This window comes from Aricia agestis, chromosome 19, assembly GCF_905147365.1.
Source record: "Aricia agestis chromosome 19, ilAriAges1.1, whole genome shotgun sequence".
In the NCBI taxonomy this organism is placed as follows: Eukaryota; Metazoa; Arthropoda; class Insecta; order Lepidoptera; family Lycaenidae; genus Aricia; species Aricia agestis.
Genome location: NC_056424.1, coordinates 786,169 through 805,591, shown reverse-complemented (window position 1 = coordinate 805,591; position 19,423 = coordinate 786,169). Strand labels below are relative to the sequence as shown.

General features: G+C 41.1%; 2 protein-coding genes across 5 annotated transcripts in view; both read right to left on the bottom strand.

Annotated features, from left to right (window-relative positions):
* Positions 1-1,185: 1,185 nt before the first annotated feature.
* LOC121736534 (zinc finger protein 729-like) overlaps positions 1,186-19,423 on the bottom strand; it is a 92,749-nt gene continuing 74,511 nt past the window's right edge. For 2 of the 3 annotated variants that reach the window (XM_042127793.1, XM_042127794.1), the window contains 5 exons: positions 17,573-17,682; positions 17,106-17,205; positions 15,527-15,630; positions 14,602-15,457; positions 13,556-13,961 (listed from right to left, as the gene is read on the bottom strand). In XM_042127793.1, the coding sequence (XP_041983727.1) occupies positions 13,590-13,961; positions 14,602-15,457; positions 15,527-15,630; positions 17,106-17,205; positions 17,573-17,682 (1,542 nt within the window). In that variant the 3' untranslated portion in view covers positions 13,556-13,589. Of the gene's footprint in view, positions 1,886-2,290; positions 2,423-2,994; positions 3,104-13,555; positions 13,962-14,601; positions 15,458-15,526; positions 15,631-17,105; positions 17,206-17,572; positions 17,683-19,423 lie in introns of those variants that run through there. The other variant, XM_042127795.1, reaches the window with a different exon arrangement.
* Positions 6,128-10,867, bottom strand: LOC121736571. 2 transcript variants are annotated; one of them, XM_042127858.1, is made up of 8 exons: positions 10,601-10,867; positions 9,861-9,938; positions 9,247-9,343; positions 8,069-8,107; positions 7,890-7,982; positions 7,403-7,540; positions 6,859-7,241; positions 6,128-6,310 (listed from the first exon to the last, which is right to left on the bottom strand). In XM_042127858.1, the coding sequence occupies exons 1-8, from the start codon at positions 10,672-10,674 to the stop codon at positions 6,259-6,261; spliced, it is 954 nt and encodes a 317-aa protein (XP_041983792.1). In that variant the 5' UTR covers positions 10,675-10,867; the 3' UTR covers positions 6,128-6,258. The 2 variants fall into 2 exon arrangements, with proteins under 2 accessions (XP_041983792.1, XP_041983793.1); XM_042127859.1 differs by lacking the exon at positions 6,128-6,310 and adding an exon at positions 6,400-6,481.

The window sequence follows — 19,423 nt, the reverse complement described above, 5'->3', positions numbered from 1 at the left end:
AGGGTCAAAAGATCGAATTGACTGGTCATCCGCCGTACAGCCCTGATTTGGCACCTAACGATTTCTTTTTATTTCCATACGCGAAGAACAAATTACGTGGTCAATGTTTTTCGAGCCGCGAAGAGGCTGTTGATGCGTTCAAAATGCACGTTTTGGAGATACCTCAATCAGAATGGAAAAAGTGCTATGAAAATTGGTTCCAGCGTATGCAAAAGTGTGTCGATCATCGCGGCGAATATTTTGAAAAGCAATAAAACCATATTAAATGATATATGTTTGTTTCTTTTTTTAATTCCGGATACATAAATAGCAGCCCTCGTAATATTGTTATATAACACAGTCAAAATTTTCCATCTTTTTAGTAAAAGATGGCCCCGTATTTCCGCCCGACGTTCGGTAAAGTTTTTGTAAAAAAATTACTCCGAATAAAAATATTTTAGATTTTTGATTTTGGGGTTGATGCCATGAATTTCCTCTGTGGATGTGTATTCGTGGCCAAGGTGGTTGTTCCTGCTCTGTAGTAGAGCAAGACAGTCGAGAAGGTGAATTGGTGTTTTATCCTCCTCAGAGCTAGAGTTATGCTACAAATACCCATTCTGTTTAGGTATTTGTTGAGCTTGCAGTGCCCAGTTAGGCTTCTGGTAAGGATTTTTAATTGGTTCCTACCCAACCAAGGTGAGCACCAATTCTGATAGTTTCTTGTTGAAGCCAGGAATTAGTGCCTTGGAGTGTTCAAGGCCAGGGGTCTCAGCCCATTGCTTCCTGCTTAGCCTGTGACCCCATTCCTTGAGCACTTGCTTTGTGGTACTGGGAGGTATACCACAGACTGGTTCTGGACCATATATGAGGCTCTCGGCCCCGAGCCTAGCCAGTTCGTCAGCGGTTTCATTGCCGGGGACGTTACTGTAGCCCGGGACCCATACTACATAATATTTAAAACTTTTTAATATTAAAAAAAAATAATGTGGCGAAAATCACGCGAAAATCGATGCGACTGTAACAAATGCAGTTCGGTAGGCCGCAGGCGGCGGAACTCATTGAGGACCTGCGACACTTGAGTAGGAATACGAATGTTATGTAGCGAATATCTTATCCAAAATAAAAAACATTGTAATTTCTCATATTTTTTAATATTTTGCTAACATTTTGTATTTGAAATAAATAAGTACAAACCATATTATTATTCTAATAACTTATCATTATTAAATTTTATTACTAGGTACTTCAGTGACTCAGATGCTCTCCTCCATAAATATATTTTGTCTGAAAAAGAAGAGTATAGATTAACAGCTTGACTAGAGAAATTAAGGAAAATGGCAGAAAAATACAGACATTCCCAGTACAGTTTTACAAGTTTCTTTTTCAACATTGTAAGGTTTGTTGTACATATTATCATGAATTTGAACAGTGGTGACTGGTAAGGTGTCGTCTTCATTTTGAGTTTTCTAGTGCAAATTAAAAAGATTCAATAATATTATGAATACAAACACCGCTCGCTAACGACTACCATACAGTCTCAGCCTCACCAATCGCGATAGGCGGTGGACGGGGCACGAGCGCGCACGCGTTTGGGGCGGGGCTTCTTGTGGTGCACGTGGTCGACGTGCGCGCGCTGGCCGGCAGCCGACGTGAACTCCTTGCCGCAGATCTCACACTGGAACTGCTTCACGCCCTTGTGCACGGTCTTCACATGGCGGTTGCAGTTCTGGTAGTGGAAGAACTCGCGCTCGCAGTACGGGCAGCGGTGCGTGGAGACCTGCACACCGTGCACGTTCTGGTGCGCTCGCAGGTTCTTCTTGTTCGTGAACGCCTTGTCGCACGAGTCGCACTTGAACCGCTTCTCACCCGTGTGCGTCGCCGTGTGGTCCAGGAGCAGCGTTTTGGTCTATGGAAACAACGAGAACACAATATAATATTGAATGTTTCGTAGACCACTTTCATAATTTGGATGTATCCGGTGGACCCCCTGCGATTATAATAAACAATGTTGCTGTTATTTTATGTAATAGTCGCTTTGCTTAATCACTTGCAAATTATGTGGTTGGTTATGGTTTCTGATTAGTTAAATCAAACCAACAAGAACCACTGTTCTTCACTGCAAACCAATTTTTCAAAATTATTTTTCATATACGCGTACGATTGTGGGCCCCTTATTTTTTGTCAGGCCCCCGTGGACTAAACGAAGATGGCGGCGGGCGGGAGCTGTGCGAGAGGGACTCACCGCGAACATCCTGCCGCACTGCTCGCACATGCAGTTGCCGGTGGCGGGAGCTGTGCGAGAGGGACTCACCGCGAACATCCTGCCGCACTGCTCGCACATGCAGTTGCCGGTGGCGCGCGGGAACTTGGTGCGGATGAGACCGGGGTGCGCCGCGCGGAAGTGACGCGCGTACGCCTGGTAGCTCTCCTGCCGCTCGCCGCACTGACGGCGTAAAAGCATACATACGTAAATAATCGGCCAAGTGCGAGTCGGACTCGCGCACGAAGGGTTCCGTACCGTTATAGAGCAAAATTTCTTGTGTTTTTTGTAACAAGTTTGATTTAGACCACACAATTGAATATAATGAAAGGAGAAGTTGTGCGCGCGCACCTCGCCGTTCGCCTCGTTGGATCACACTTTCGTAACGCTCTCGTAATGCATTTGCCAGCTCAGCAGACTCCCCAAGTCAAGCGTGCGTAAAAAAGTTTTACTTCAAAAATTAGGGAATAAAAAAAACCAAAATTTGTCAGCAGCGAGCGAGTTGATGATGACGATCAATTGGTAATAAAAGGCTCGATCATACCAGCTTTCAAACGACTTAATTGAAATCGGCTTACCCGTTTAGATGCTTCGATTTTACACATTTTACACACACAGACAGACACGTCAAATTTGTGACACCCCTGTGATAAAGTAACTTTTTTCTGTCTATCAGGGATTTTTTTGCTTTTTTATAAGTTTTTGTTCTTTTTCTATCCTTAAGAGTACAATTATCGTTATGTGCGCTGACGTACCTGTTCGCAGGGTATTTCTTGTGGTGGGTCCCGCTCGCGATGCGCGCCGCCGCCGCTGTGTCGCTTCACCGACTGCGGGGGATAGTTCTTCTCGTTGCGGATACGATTCCTGAATAAATTAACAAACATGATATGTATGTACAACGGAAACTTCAACACTGCCTTGTGCTAATTGGCCCCCTAGACTATCAATTAGCTTTGTCCACACTGTGCCTTTTTCTGTTCGTCAAGGGCATGCGTTATAGCGCAATCAACAGAGAACGTGAGGCATACCCGCGACGCATCTAACCGTATCCAAAAAAACAAAAATGACAATGTTGTTCGTTGCGTTCGTTGGCGTATTCTATTATTGAATGCGCGCCAAAACGAAAGTTATGGCGCATAATGTGGACATAGCTATTGTTCAATATTATTAAACAATTTATTTGACGATAAGATCGAAAGGCGCAATAAAGTTGATCGTCTAGGGGCCCGCTAGGATTATATTTTTCTACTCATAACCTACGGGTTACTATCGCTGCTGTGTACGGAGGACTGCGTGAGATGGCGCTGATAGGCCTCGTCGCTGGCGAACCGCAGCTTGCACTCCTCGCAGTACGGACCTTCAAGTTTCACCTGCGGAAATGTCACAATAAGTACGCAATTCCAAGAACACGATGTCAGCGTGTGTACGCACCAAGCGTACACGACGTGCACGCATTGCATGCCTATTTAAATAACTTTTAGTTTTTATAACGTGCTCAACGTGTATCAAATATCAATGCAGTTAGTTAGCTTTTAGTATTTTATATCAGTCTAAACTCTTAACTGTCTTTTACAGACGCATAAGTCTTGAGATGTGCAGGTGTAACATACCTATTATGTACGTACATGTCATCGTATGTATACCTGCGTCGGCAGTACGTGCATGCGCGTACGTGCGTGTGCGGACGTCCATGTACGTATGCGTGTGCGTGTGTATACGTACCCGTGTGTGTGCAAATCTGCGTGCGCGTACGTCCATGTGCGTATGCGTATGTGCGTGCGAGTACGTGTGTTTGCGAACATTCATGTGCGTATACCGTGTACGTACACGTATAATATGCGTACCTGTGCATCCAGCAGGTGGCACTTGGCTTTGTGGACCTGCACGCCGCGCTCGCTGACGAACGTGTATCCGCACAGCTCGCACGAGAACCGTGACGAGTGTTTCACGCGCAGGTGCGACATGTACGACGTGAACTTGCTGCGGACGAGCGCTTTGATCAGTTACAGTATTTCTTTTTTTCAAACGACCGAGCGATTGTCGATGTATATGCGTCCGCGCGAAATAACAAGTAATTAAGTATAAATATCTAAATATCGCCGTAACCGCGCTGCCACATAAGTGAATCGTTACTTACAACCGTATGTTGCATTTAACTTTACAGTTCGACAGAAAATGTATAAAGCTTGTGTCAAAATCTTCATTAAATTAAAGTTATAAAATCATCAAATGACTTCTAGTATGGCCGTAGGTCTGTTGTCTTACGTGAGTGTGGTGGGGCAGTGCGGGCACTGGTAGGTGTTGCCGGCGTGCCACTTCTGATGGTCCACTGCTGTCCTCCTGTAAAAAAGGAATATTAGCCCAATTAGTATGACCAGACGAAAGATTCTTAAAACAAAAAACAGTGTGTAATGTGTACGTTTGGCACGCTCTGCAGCCGCCATTTTAACGTTTGAACTTTTTGGAACACAACTTAAAAAGTAGTTATGTCAATACATATTTTCACATTTATACATTTTATTTCAATTTTCACAGGCATAGATCAAGATAGATACCGCATGTCGCTCCATTTGTATGAAAACGAGCGTGCCACTTTTTTCCCACCTACTGTGACGTACCGATGATAAGAAATGTGTCCATTATGCCAACGTTTCTATTTGAATTTCTACAGTTCAATACCGCACTTTTAAAATTCCGATTGACGTCCGATTCTGAATAGCAAACTAAAGATTGGGAACGCGATATGGCACGCGAAGTACATACACATGCGGTATCTATCTTGATCTATGTCTGTGGTTGATGTTCATCAAAGTGACATAATAATGGTAGTGAAGTGTGACCTGCACTGCGTGACGAAGGAGCAGGCCTTGCAGGCGAACTGGTCGGCGTGGTTGCGCGCCGCGTGCAGGCGCACGTCGCGCCCCAGCCGGAACCGCCGCTTGCACACCTCGCACTCGAACTTGCCGCACTTCTGCAAAACACAAATATAACGAAAGTGATAAAACTCGAGACGGAACATGTGTGACATATGTGGTGTGAGACAGTATATGTAACTACAAGAGGGAAGATATACGAGATTGATTGAACCTCACTCTTTTCTTACCCATTTTATTTTATCTATACTAATAATATTATAATTCTGCAGAGTTTGTTAGTTTGTTTGTTTGAACGCGCTAATCTCAGGAACTACTGGTCCGATTTGAAAAATTCTTTCAGTGTTAGATAGCCTATTTATCGAGGAAGGTCATAGGTTATATTTTATTATTCTACGACTAATAGGAGCGAAGAAATAGAGGAAAGTATGAAAAAAACGTGGGAAATTATATGAAATTGATTATTAAATAATTATACACTTTCCTTGCACTTATTCCACTTTATTTTAATATATTTATTACAAAATTGTTAAATACACGACCGGTTTCGAAAAAATCATCATCAGGTGAATATTTTTGTACAATAAATAATACTTGGGACGTGATCTACTATACAAACGCGGACGAAGTCGCGGGCAACAGCTATTTTTATTATAATATGCCACCACAACATAGGTAATATTTACTATAGGGAACGTGTAGGAGGTGTGTCTATCCGACTCTCAGTCTGTCTGTCTGTCTGTTACTTCTTCCCGCCAAACCGCTGAATCGTTTCTGCTGAAATTTGGTATGTAGTTAAATAAAATAAATATTTTCGATACCATGAAAGGACTATCCTTTAAGGACATATTATGATACTGTTTATCCCGGAGAAATGAACAGTTCCTGCGATAATCAAGTGGTAGATAAATTAATGTATTATCGCTTGGCGAAGCTGTCGGATGCAATCGCACGGATAATATAATTAACATTAAACTGTTTATACAAGTATGAGACTGGTAGTCACCTCGCTGTGTCTCAGGGCGTGCAGGGCGTAGGTGTCCTGCGACCTGAACCCGCGGTAGCAGACCTCACACTTGTAGGGCGCGTCGAGGTACGCGGCGGAGCGAGCCCGGGCCGCCACGGCCGCCTGCTGCTCCTCCAGCGTCAGGCGACGGACCTCGAAGGTGGGGAGCTCCACCGCCCGCTCCACCTCCCGCTGCGCCCACCGCTGGGATCTAAAGCGGTCCCTAGACGGTAATGCAGCATGACATTCATCGTGACAGTATTTAATTGTTGCACGACATGTCAATCGCGAAACGATCATGCGCGCTTGTCATGCATGTATTGCAGGACGAAAAATTATGAGGACGTTTTCGTCTAGGGTCCGCTTTAAGCAAATCGTCAATGTACAGCACGTAGTTTGCATTTCGTTCATTCATTTCAGACAACGAATTCTGGGATGCGGCGCGTACAGCGCGTGTTGAGAACGCGATCATCTTAGTCTTTCTGACCAAAATTCATATAATCACCGATCAAAATGTATGGATTTGACATGGCATGAGTCGAATGTAGACTTCATATTCTGGATCGCTTAGGTCGGTTCCGTACATTTTTTATCGGCGATTCTATAAAGTATAAAGTGATCGATTTTGGCTAGTTAGTTTAACATTTTTTAATTCAATATCATTTTTATTACTTTTATTCTGTCTCTCTACTAAGGTTGGAATGAAATAGCATACGACGTGCGTAAACAAAATTACTTACTTCACCCCATCAGTGTTTTTCTCTTTCACCACCTTCTTCGATCTTTTCCTGGCTGCCACTTCTCTTTTCTGCAACTTTCTTTTCCTTACTAGTCTAGTCCTCCTCTCGCTGAGTTTGATGTCGTCGCTGTCGGTGCCACTGCTGTGGTTTAACTCGTCCTTCACATCGTCGTCCTCCAGTTTCAAGTCTATGTTACATTCGGCTTCCTGACCGATGTCCTCAGACTTGATCTTGTCTTCGATTTTGATCTCCGGCAGCAGAACCACTCGGTCGTGGTCGATGTGCACATCGAACTTATCCGGCTCGGTAAATTTGAGCGTTAAATGAGATTTTAAATTACATTTTATTCGATTTATAGACTTTATATGGCCAACAGTTAGAATCTGAAATAATACAGGCAATAATTTATATTCCTATTCCACGAGACGAAGAAACGGACATGATATGTTTCTCTTCTTTAGATCACTGCTGTTGTCTAAGCGAAAGTAAAATCAACACTTTTATAAGAAATTCTATATTATCATAATTCATATTGTAAACCCACATCACACACTTCAGCTGCGAGCTTATCTGATAGAAGCTGTTGTGTTTTCTGCGCTTTCTCTTTGAATGTTCTATATGACATCAGTTTATTGGCACATTCCCAACAAAGCATCTGAGGTAGACGGTCTCTAGCCTCCACCTGAAAGTTATAATTAATTTGTTGGATGTACAAAGAGAGTAGTTTGATGAGAGAAGTTTATTCATATGCAGACGACGGACCAACGTAATTTGGTCGCGTCATGTCAAAAGTTCAAACCCAGCCGTCTGAGCGCAATATATATTACGTAGCCTGATTTAAATAAATAAATATATTGAATTGAAATAATCTGACCAAATGACGTGCATTGGTCCTATGGATCTATCATTGGATGATATTGGATACATCAAAGCCTGAGATACCAGTATGATAATTAAATGTTTACTATTCTCAAAAATGGGAAAAATATTAAAATCTAAAGTTTTTAATTGACTTTTTTTGGTTTATTTACCATAACTCCAACAATCATCTCATAAGCATGATGTAAGTTGTAGTCCCTGATGTGGTACATCCTCCTGTCCATGCCCAGGCACACTCTGCAGGTCTACAGGTGAGCAAAGGTTATTTATAAAAAAAGTTACAAAATCTGAGGTATATGCTATATTGTAATACACGTTTATGTGTACTTACTTTGAATTTAGCTGCTTCATGAAGATCGATATGTGTCTTCTGAAAAAAAAGCAACAAATACATCAGAATGTAGCCCTTTTGTTTGCATTCTAAATCTACGTCCAGATTATGATAAATTAGTTTGCAATCTAATTTATTTACTTGCTTCAAAGAAACTTTATAGTTTATTGTTCTTAAACATAATCAAAGGTATGTAATGCAAAATTGAAAACTAAAAGTTCAGAAATAAAAGTTTTGTACTCGAGGCTACTTAAAGCCGGGTACTGTACTATTCGTATATTTGTAGTTAGTACCTAGTTTGACGCCTCCGTGGTCCAGTGGTTTAGAGCTTGTCTCTTGACTCGGAGGTCGTGGGTTCGATTTCCGCGTTGGAAACATGTTATTTCCAAGATTGGTTAGGACAATGCAGGCTGATCACCTGATTGTCTGACAACTAAGATGATCCATGCGTTGGATGTGCATGTAAAGAGTCGGTCCTGCGCCTGATCTCTCGCCAGTCGTGTCGGTCTTCCGTCCCACTGGGTTATGAGAGCAAAGGAATAAAGAATGCTCTTATATACTGCGCACACACTTGGGCACTTTAAAATTACTCCTGCGTAACTGGCCTGGTTTCAATGAAACTGGCCACCGTCACCGAAACAGGTGATACAATTCAAACAGTGTTTAACATATTTTTGTCGATTTTTCGATGTGCAAAACGTTAGATAAATATTAGTCAAGTTATTACAATTAGTTACTTACTTTTTACATATTTCTATCATATTCATATCTAATTTGAGTTTATATAACATTATTGGTCAAAGTTTAAGTCAGTTATAATCCAACACACGGCCATGCAAAATGTTTGTCATATTAATGGGGGTCTACCGTATTACTCACAATACAAAGCAGACAGTGGCGTAACTATAACATCCGGGATTCCGGGGCCCATGGCAAATTGATGGGACTCTATCAGTAAAAATCGTCACGTTAATAATAAAACAATGTATAAAAAAAATCTGACCTCAAAACCTCTTGGGCTGGGGCCCTTTAGGGTCGGAGACCCGTGGCATTTTGCCAGCCCTCCACCCTATAGTTACGCCACTGTTTGCAGACATCCATCCCACCATTAGTGTATGATCACAGTCGTGACTATCTGGACATAGTTGGGGACATTATATAACTGATATTAGACTTACAAGATACTGGCTGGGGACCGCACCATCCATGAGCAACTTTTCTCCCGTTTCAGAGATGGTAAAGTCAAACTCTCCAAAATGTGCCGAACATACTACACTGAGAAATTATAAATTAAAAGATACTTCAAGAAGGCAATAATTACAATAAAAATATAAGTTGAACTTAGAATCATTATGTTATTAGGCAACCCTATAAAAATGTTTTTTTTTTTATGAAATAAGGGGGCAAATGAGCAAACGGGTCACCTAATGCAAAGCAACTTCCGTCGCCCATGGACACTTGCAGCATCAGAAGAGCTGCAGGTGCGTTGCCGGCCTTTTAACATATAATATGTACTCACTACTCATATTATAGTCATATACTTACTAGGGATGGAGGCCTGGTGTCTTAAAATACAAGCAGGACACTGCTTAGTTTGAGACTCCAGTCTCCCCACAAATACTGAACTAAATATCTTATTTGATTGTTATGATATAAATGTAATATTATTATTGTGGTGAGAGAATAAATAAATTATTATTATTATTTAAGAGGGAATAGGGTAATAGGGGAGGGTAGGAAAGGGAATAGGGGAGGGTAGGGAAGGAAAAAGGGTATTGGGCCCTATTCTTACCTGTTAGGCCGTAGTTCCCACTCAGGTGTACCAATAGCTTCTGTCCATAACTGTTTCAAATAATACTCTTTTGGTATTCTGAAAGAAAGTTTTGTAAACGCACAAATCATAGTTTTAAATTTTATACTTTAATTTAAAATAACTTCGTGTCAATTAAAAACCTTCTCTGGACTTCAAGGATTATTTTAAGACTAAAATTAGCAGAATCGGTTCAGCCGTTATCGAGTTATAGCATTACTAACACAATTAGAAATTCATTTTTATAATACTAGCTGTCCCGGTGAACTTCGTATCACTTAAAAACCTTCTCTGGACTTCAAGGATTATTTTAAGACTAAAATTAGCAGAATCGGTTCAGCCGCTATCGAGTTATAGTGTTACTAACACAATTAGAAATCCATTTATATATTCATATAAAGATGAAATTGCTTTATAATTTTAAAATTTAAAAATAGTTAGCTATATTATAAATTATAAGTAAAAGATGACGCCCGCAACTCTGTTGCGCCAAATCTCGTTTATAGAGCAGGAACCGTACATTTTTCCGGGATAAAAAGTAACCTTTGTCCTTTCCCAGAACTCAAAGTATCTCAATACCATATTTCAGCAAAATCGGTTCAGCGGTTTGGGCGTGAAGAGGTAACGGACAGACACACTTTCGCATTAAAATATTTGTATGGAAGTATGGATTGATTAGGATTTCTAAAATGACATAATTGTAATAAAATTGTTGTGTATACCTGTAGAAAATAACATCATCGTTTGGAGACCCCGAGTTCTCATTGTTGACACAGTTTAAAACGCAACAGCTCATTTTTACTTGTTGTCAGGATTATTTTCCTCTGTCGTCAGGCAAAGCCCCGATTTAACAGAAATAACGCCTGTATTATTATTTTTCGAACATTTTGAATAAACTTGGTTTCAAAGCGTTTCATTACCTAAAGTGCTACTGTGCTAATACATGATGCACAGATTACTAGTATATATGACATGATGTTTACGATTAAAATTAACATTTATAAAATCATCAATTCTCGAATTTGTTTACTTCTTCTTTTAAAAATGGCCGCCTCGGTGAGTTGCCAATGTCAGAGTGGCTTAAAGGACTTTGCTCTATGTAGCGAAGGTCTGGTGAAGTAACAAGACGTGTACGGTTACAAAACAAAATTACATATTTACAGGAGTTGATTAACCTAAAAGAAACACAAACACAAATGTTAGTAGAGACATCACAATCTTATATTGTTATCACGAATATATGTACACAAAATCTCAATAAAAGGGGTATTTACATAAGATAAAACCGATTTAAAAAAAAAACATATTATTTTTAATTCCTGTCAGCCTGACAGCTTTTTTTTTCTTATTATGGCACTTCGGCTATTTAACCATGGCCAGTGTCGAGTATATTACGGCGGGAAAACAATAACTTGTCTGTCAAGAAAGTCATGACTCATGACAGGCGGGAAAATTTTAAGGATGTATAGGGACCGTGCAGAGCGATGACACTGCCACTAGTGACGAGTAGTCGAAACTTTTACGAAAATTTTATTGACAAGATCAAGTCAAGCTACGGAAAATTAAAGGATTTGTTGAGAAGTTTGAGTATTTTAAAGCATTGTTGTATTCCCGGATGTTCTAATACATACAAGAAAAATAAAGGCAAATCGAACGATCTAAAATTTTACTATTTTCCTGCCAAAAGTATTCACATGCCATGGCTTATTGAAAAACGAAAGAAATGGATAACAGCCGGTAAAACATACGTAAGTACTTAAAAAGTTCCATGAATGTTATGTGTAGACTCGTAAAAACACTGAATTTTGTAGATTATAACCGTAAATTAATTTAAAAGAACACAATATGAACCTAACCTATAACCGTTGCTTCTTTCAGTAAACACTAAACATCCAAACTGGCTTCCAAGTTCCATCTAAATTTTACATACCTATGCACCGCTCATTTAATTGGCCAAGATCGGAAAATCCTGTACACCCGGCATATAATATACTTACCTACCTACAATTTTTCCTGGAGAAGAAAATAAAAAAAAACTCTTTTAAAAAAGAAGTTCAAAGACATCCACTAGAATGCAACAAGTTGCATCAAAAGTAAGGATAATTTGGAGAAGTCCTGCAGGAATTCAACACTGAGGCACAGAATATAATATAATAGTACTCCATAATAGTGTTTAATATCTTGAACCATCTTGTCAAAGTGTTGGTTCTCAAAAGGATGATTCTTCAAGTAGGAAAACTATGAATAGTGCAGTCTTTGTGTGTTATTTAAAGAATACTTATATAGTGTTTGCACTGATGAGGTACACTAGTTAAAAATAGTGACAGATAAAAGTTGTAAAGATGGTATCGAGCGAATCACAGAAGGTTGATGAAATAAAAGCATTTATTTTAGTGAACTTGTTTTATTTTATTAATCCACAAGCATTTTCAGTACTTAATGATTACTTTTTCAGATATTTTCTTAGATAACTAGATAACCTTTTAAACATTTTTATTCACGCTTTCGTTCTTTGTTTACGGTTAGAAACTCATCCATACTCAATATTATAAATGCGAAAGTGTAGACGTCTTTTAGCACTTCACGCCCAAACCGCTGAACCAATTTTGCTGAAATTTGGTATGGATTTACTTTGAGCCCCGGGAAAGGACATAGGCTACTTTTTATTCCGGGAAAATGTACGGTTCTCGCGCGATAAATTATTTTTGGCGCAACTGAGTTGCGGGAGTCATCTAGTCTTTTACTTTAATCCTTCGATCGGGGATTCTTGGAAATCTGTTGTTGTTCTCGCGGCCGCATGTGGCCACTTGGGAGTGTAAGTATTAAATCATTTTATAGTCTAAAACATAAAAAAATCACTTATGAACTAGCCGGGGTCAAAGAGAATGCGAAGCCAAAGTCACTCACAAGTTACTTCTTTTACTCGCATCGTGTCGCTGCTGTCGAATTACGACGCCCTCTTTTCTACTCTCTTTCTTTTTTTTGACACGATAATATACCTACCAACGTACACGCTTGACACCGTAATCCGTATCTGTTACACAGATTACTAGTATCTGTTACATCACATGCCACAGTCACAGTATAGCAATATTAGTTCCTATATGTCATATTGCTATACTGTGCCACAGTGCTGACTGCTGAGTGACTAGTAAGGATCCAGCTAGTTTAATTCGAGTAGCACGCTGCGCGGACATAAAAATGATAAAACAATTAATTTGTTAATTTTTTAATTAGTACCTCGTCATTACAAAGTCATAATATTATCTAAATAATCGGCCAAGTGCGAGTCGGACTCGGTTCCGTACCATTATATAGAGTAAAATTAGGCTAAAAATTGTGTTTTTTGTATGGGAGCCCCCCCCCCCCCCTTATTTTTTATTTTATTTTAATATTATTATTAAATATTAAACAACACATATAACTAAGGAATTTGAGAAAAAATCAAGTACCTACCTGTTGCCATTATTGATATAGAGCAAAAAAGACCAAAAAAATCATGTTTGCTGTATGGGGGCCCCCCTTAAATATTAATTTTATTTTGTTTTTAGTATCTGTTGTTATAGCGGCAACAGATATACAATCTGTGAAAATTTCAGATGTCTAGCTATAGGAGTTACAGCCTGGAGACAGACAGGCGGACAGACGGACAGACATCGAAGTCTTAGTAATAGGGTCCAGTTTTTACCTTAAAAACCGGAACCCTAAAAATCATTCGCGGTCGGTGGACGGACGCGTGCGTGAGCGGGGCGCGCGCACGCGCTTGGGCCACGGCTTCTTGTGATGCACGTGGTCGATGTGATCGCGCATGTTCCACTTCGCCGTGAACTCCTTGCTACAGATCTCACACTCGAATCGTATCGAGCGCTCGTGCAGCGTCTTCACGTGGACGGCGCGGCTGGCGGGGGACGAGAAGGTGCGCTCGCATTGCGGGCAGGGGTACGTCGGCAGCGGCTGCGACCCGTGCTTCAGTCGGTGCTTGTCCAGTAGGAACTTGTAGGTAAACGCCTTGTCGCAGACGTCACACCGGTGCCGACTCTCGCCCCCGTGGCGCACCATGTGGTCCCGAAGCAGCGCCACGCACTACACAGTACACGAACGGTGAACTGAAAGTCGGAAACGTCAGTCGTCGTATCTAATACGATAACTGACGTTTCCGACTTAGGGTTTTTGATATTCCATTTGCCACCAGATGCCGCTAGCCTTAGTGTCTATCGTTTCACAAGGATTTTGTGAAAATTTCATGTTGTTGTAGCGACAATAGAAATACACAATCGTGAAAATTTCAGAAGTCTAGCTATAGCGGTTCTTGAGATACAGGCTGGAAACAGACGGACAGACAGACGGACATACATCGAAGTTTCAGTAATAGGGCCCCGTTTTTACCCTTTGGGTACGGAACCCTAAAAATGAGTAGCTAGTCGAACGAAGAAGGGACATAAGGACATAAGCAATTTTTTTGCCGAAAAATGTACGATTTCCATAAAATTCCTAATTTACGCGGGCAAAGCTGCGCGGGACATCTAGTGATAGTATATAGGACTATCATAGTATGTCTTTTTGAAACGATAGACCTAAAGGCAACATAGCGGCACCTGGTGGTGAATAGAATATCAAAAACCCTTATTGTTCGACAACATGCGGCCTCACTCACCGGAAACCTCCTGCCGCAATGCTCGCACATGCAGTTGCCGGTGGCGGGAGCTGTGCGAGAGGGACTCACCGCGAACATCCCGCCGCACTGCTCGCACATGCAGTTGCCGGTGGCGGGAGCTGTGCGAGAGGGACTCACCGCGAACATCCCGCCGCACTGCTCGCACATGCAGTTGCCGGTGGCGGGAGCTGTGCGAGAGGGACTCACCGCGAACATCCCGCCGCACTGCTCGCACATGCAGTTGCCGGTGGCGGGAGCTGTGCGAGAGGGACTCACCGCGAACATCCCGCCGCACTGCTCGCACATGCAGTTGCCGGTGGCGGGAGCTGTGCGAGAGGGACTCACCGCGAACATCCCGCCGCACTGCTCGCACATGCAGTTGCCGGTGGCGGGAGCTGTGCGAGAGGGACTCACCGCGAACATCCCGCCGCACTGCTCGCACATGCAGTTGCCGGTGGCGGGAGCTGTGCGAGAGGGACTCACCGCGAACATCCCGCCGCACTGCTCGCACATGCAGTTGCCGGTGGCGGGAGCTGTGCGAGAGGGACTCACCGCGAACATCCTGCCGCACTGCTCGCACATGCAGTTGCCGGTGGCGGGAGCTGTGCGAGAGGGACTCACCGCGAACATCCCGCCGCACTGCTCGCACATGCAGTTGCCGGTGGCGGGAGCTGTGCGAGAGGGACTCACCGCGAACATCCCGCCGCACTGCTCGCACATGCAGTTGCCGGTGGCGGGAGCTGTGCGAGAGGGACTCACCGCGAACATCCCGCCGCACTGCTCGCACATGCAGTTGCCGGTGGCGGGAGCTGTGCGAGAGGGACTCACCGCGAACATCCCGCCGCACTGCTCGCACATGCAGTTGCCGGTGGCGGGAGCTGTGCGAGAGGGACTCACCGCGAACATCCCGCCGCACTGCTCGCACATGCAGTTGCCGGTGGCGGGAGCTGTGCGAGAGGGACTCACCGCGAACATCCCGCCGCACTGCTCGCACATGCAGTTGCCGTTGGCGGACGGAAACTTGGTGCGGTTGAGGCCGGGGTGCGCCGCGCGGAAGTGTTTCCCGTATGCTCTGTAGTTGACCTGCTGCTCACCGCACTGTCGACACGTTAAAGTGTGACAAAACCGAGTGATAATATTTTAGGGCGTGTGTAATGTGTATATTGTGTTCCTTTTATAGAGTTCACGGTGAAAATAGCAGCACTGAAAAAGCAATTTTGTTATTGTGATTTGTATGGGCAAGCCTAGTAGCACCCCTGCGTTAGGAATTTGTTGAAATTAAGGTCGAATTTCGACCATTGGGCGATCTCTAGTATCAATAGAAAAGCGTTGAAATTTGAAACTTATAATTATTTTTTATCTGAGGTCGAATTTAAACCATTGGGCGATCTCTAGTATACTTAAATACTACACTTTGTCACGTCGTGTTGACGGTGACGTGACACGCTTCGTTCCGGAGTCTCTAACTCTTGGCTGACAAAACAGATGGTGCAGTGATAATAACGCCCATCTGATTTGTCAGGGGTTAAATTAAAACGTACAGTGCTCCCAAAGTGATAATGCTCATAAAAATTTTCGTAATTTTTCGGCAACGGTCGTATTTCCCGAGCGTCGGAAGACGTCGCTGCAAGCGCTGTTTTAAACTTAACTTTAAGAAAAACAGTGCTTTGCAGCGACATAGAGGCGCTTGACGTTGCTTGGACGTTGCCATGGTAACGCCGCGATGGCTTCCCGGTGAGTAAAGGCTGGTTTACACGTAGTAAGTAGATAAGTGGTAACTAAATTTTAACTTAATTTGAAGTGCCAAGTGACAAGCCCCGCCTGCCAACTTAACAGAAAATAGTCAAAATTTTAATTTCCTTGTTTAGTACTTAACTAACTTAACTATACTTGCTACTTGCTCATTATATTACAAGGTTCAAACACTTACGGATTTTGTCGCGGAGCACTTTTATTCATCCCGACGTTTCGGCTACTTTACAGCGGCCGTGGTCACGGGTGGACTGAGGTGACAGGCGTCCAATTTATTGAAGTTCTTCAACTACCCGAAGATTAATCAATTTTTGATTGCGTTCCGATCTACGCAGAACGAACTTACAGTGTCATGAAGCCGAGGTTTCCTAGATTTGTGCTTTAGTTTATTTATCACTGGATCCCAACTAGATGGCAGCACCCAACCATCTTCGCGGTTAAAATAATATCACTCATTATAAAGTATAAAAATGAGTGATACTCGCGTAAACCTAAGAAATCATTTTGCTACTTGCTAATAAATTGTGCGTTTACATGCAATAAGTAACTTAAAATTAAGTTAAAATGAAGTTAAAATTTAGTTAAATACTTATCAACTTAACACGTGTAAACCAGCCATTAGCGACAGCGGACAGCCACCGGCTATATGATATTTACTTCTATTTCCTTTGAACAAGGTGCAAAATGCAAGTTTCATAGATATGGGCGTTTTCGTGATTACGACAATAAGCGATGATTTCCATGCGCATTATTAATTTGGGAGTGCTGTATGTTCATAATAAACCCAGTTTGTCATGTACACACTTTTATTGTTCACCTACCTCCTCGCAAGGTATCGGTTGGCGGGCCCGAAGCCGCCGCTTTACCGTCTTCCGCGGTTGCACCTTATACGTAGCATATAACTCATTGTAGACGCGGTTCCTAAGTCAAAAAGTATTTATTATTGATTTTGAACTTCCTTTGGGCTCAAGAAAAGCCGAAATTCTTTCATTTCGGCTTTTTCTTGAAAATATTACTTATGAAGAATCTGACTAGAGCCCTTGCTCTAGACAGATTTTTCATAAATAATATTTTTTCTTTTTACACTACGACTATATATTTTTCAGGCAATAATAAAAAAAAGTACTGAGGGCAATTTACATTTTACTGCGATTCCAGCAATACCACTAAAAGCTTGAATGTGATATTTTGTGGAATCTCAATGGATTTTAAATAGTTATTATTGCAAAAACAGGAGATTTTAGTATGAAAATATTACTGATCATCGGATAAGCACAATATCACTTACGGGTCGTCATCGCTGCTGTGTACGGAGGACTGCGTGAGATGGCGCTGATAGGCCTCGTCGCTGGCGAACCGCAGCTTGCACTCCTCGCAGTACGGACCGGTCAGCTCCTCCTGCAGAAGTGAAAAAACATTCATTTGACTCTATAATATGCAACATTACAATAAATTGCCAAACATTATTAACATTACGATGTGCAAAATGTGAACATTATTATTTTTAACAAAAAATTAAAACCGACTTCCAAGGTGAAAACAATAATAATATGAAATAAAAAGTATTAAATAACTCTTACTCTATAATAGTGCCTTTTTCAGAATTCGTCTAAATCTCAACTATTTCTGTACACTAGAGATCGCCCAATGGTCGAAATTCGACCTTAGTTTCAACAACATTAGGACTACTACCTATATTTTGTAAAAAAATATTGACTTTATCATATTTTTTTAAACTCTTGTCTCAGGGGCTCAGCTGATCTCAGACTGGCCGTGTTTAAGCATTGTCTAATAGTATGTCAGATTCAATAAAAAAACTATAATCCATTTTCAATTTGTCAACTTGTTGTCAACAGACTTCAACCAGAAATAAAAGAGTACAATCCGTATAATATAGAGGCTTGTCACTCAAAAATCTGTCATCTTTCAAGTGTGTGTGTTGCAGTGTGTGTTTGTTTTTATTTGTTAAAAAAATGTATGATAAAAGCATAATTTCAAAATAATATTAGCTTGATGCGCTCCTTCACCATATAAACTATAACTGTGCAAAATTTCATTCACCTATGTTTCCCCATTTTTCGTAAAAAGGGTTACAAAGTTTTTCGTTCGCGTATTAATAGCAGCGTTTTACCTACCAATAAAACGCTTATTAAAACACTTTACAAACTCGAAGCCTATTTATATATATATTATGAGATAGCGTGTTTGTTTTTGTCATCCGTGGCGGTTACTCTATTTCTATCTCTTTTCCCCTTAAACGTCATCTGTCTTTTCACACCTGTCAGTTGCTCTTGACATCTAGATGTTAAACTTAAAAAGTATAAATGTCGGATGTCGGGAGCAGCGCGCTCATTGGTTTTACATAATATATATATATATACCAGGCAGATATACAAACTATAGGCTTCGAGTTTGTAAAGTGTTTTAATAAGCGTTTTATTGGTAGGTAAAACGCTGCTATTAAAAAACTGTTCCAAACTCGAAGCCTATTTATATATATATTATGAGACGTGTTTGATATCGCCTGGTGTGAAAAATTATTTATTAAAATAAAGGGAAAAGATAGTACAATTACAAGTTTAAAATATATAGTTTATAAAGTTCAATAAGAGAAATAAGTAAATCATGCCAGTCCATAATATAATTTGAATAAATTAAACAATACTGTACATAGTGACATAAAATATAAACTTCAATAATAAACTAATTTTAAAAATGCATCTCGCGAACGCCAGATTCCTCTTTGTAAATTATATTTTGTCAGATGCTGGGCGAAAACTACCTGGTAGTGCGGCTTTTATACTCGGTTCGAATAGTAATGACAAGTGATTATAAATAATTTGAAATAGTCGTTTTAGACGCCACTTCGTGAACCACAAACGGACAGAAATACGATAATTAATTTACATCCATCTCTCTCTGGATAGACGAATTAGACAAACGAAATAACGAATTAGATTTTATCCAAAAAATGGGATCTAAAGCCTGAGAGCTGAGCTTCATCATTCTGAACCAGTTTCCATCTAAATTGCCTGGACAGAAAATAACACTATCGTTTTCTATCAAATAACTTAAGCCTAGAACATTAATAATATAAAATACTAAATTAATTTTACTGAAAGTATCACAAAGCCAGATA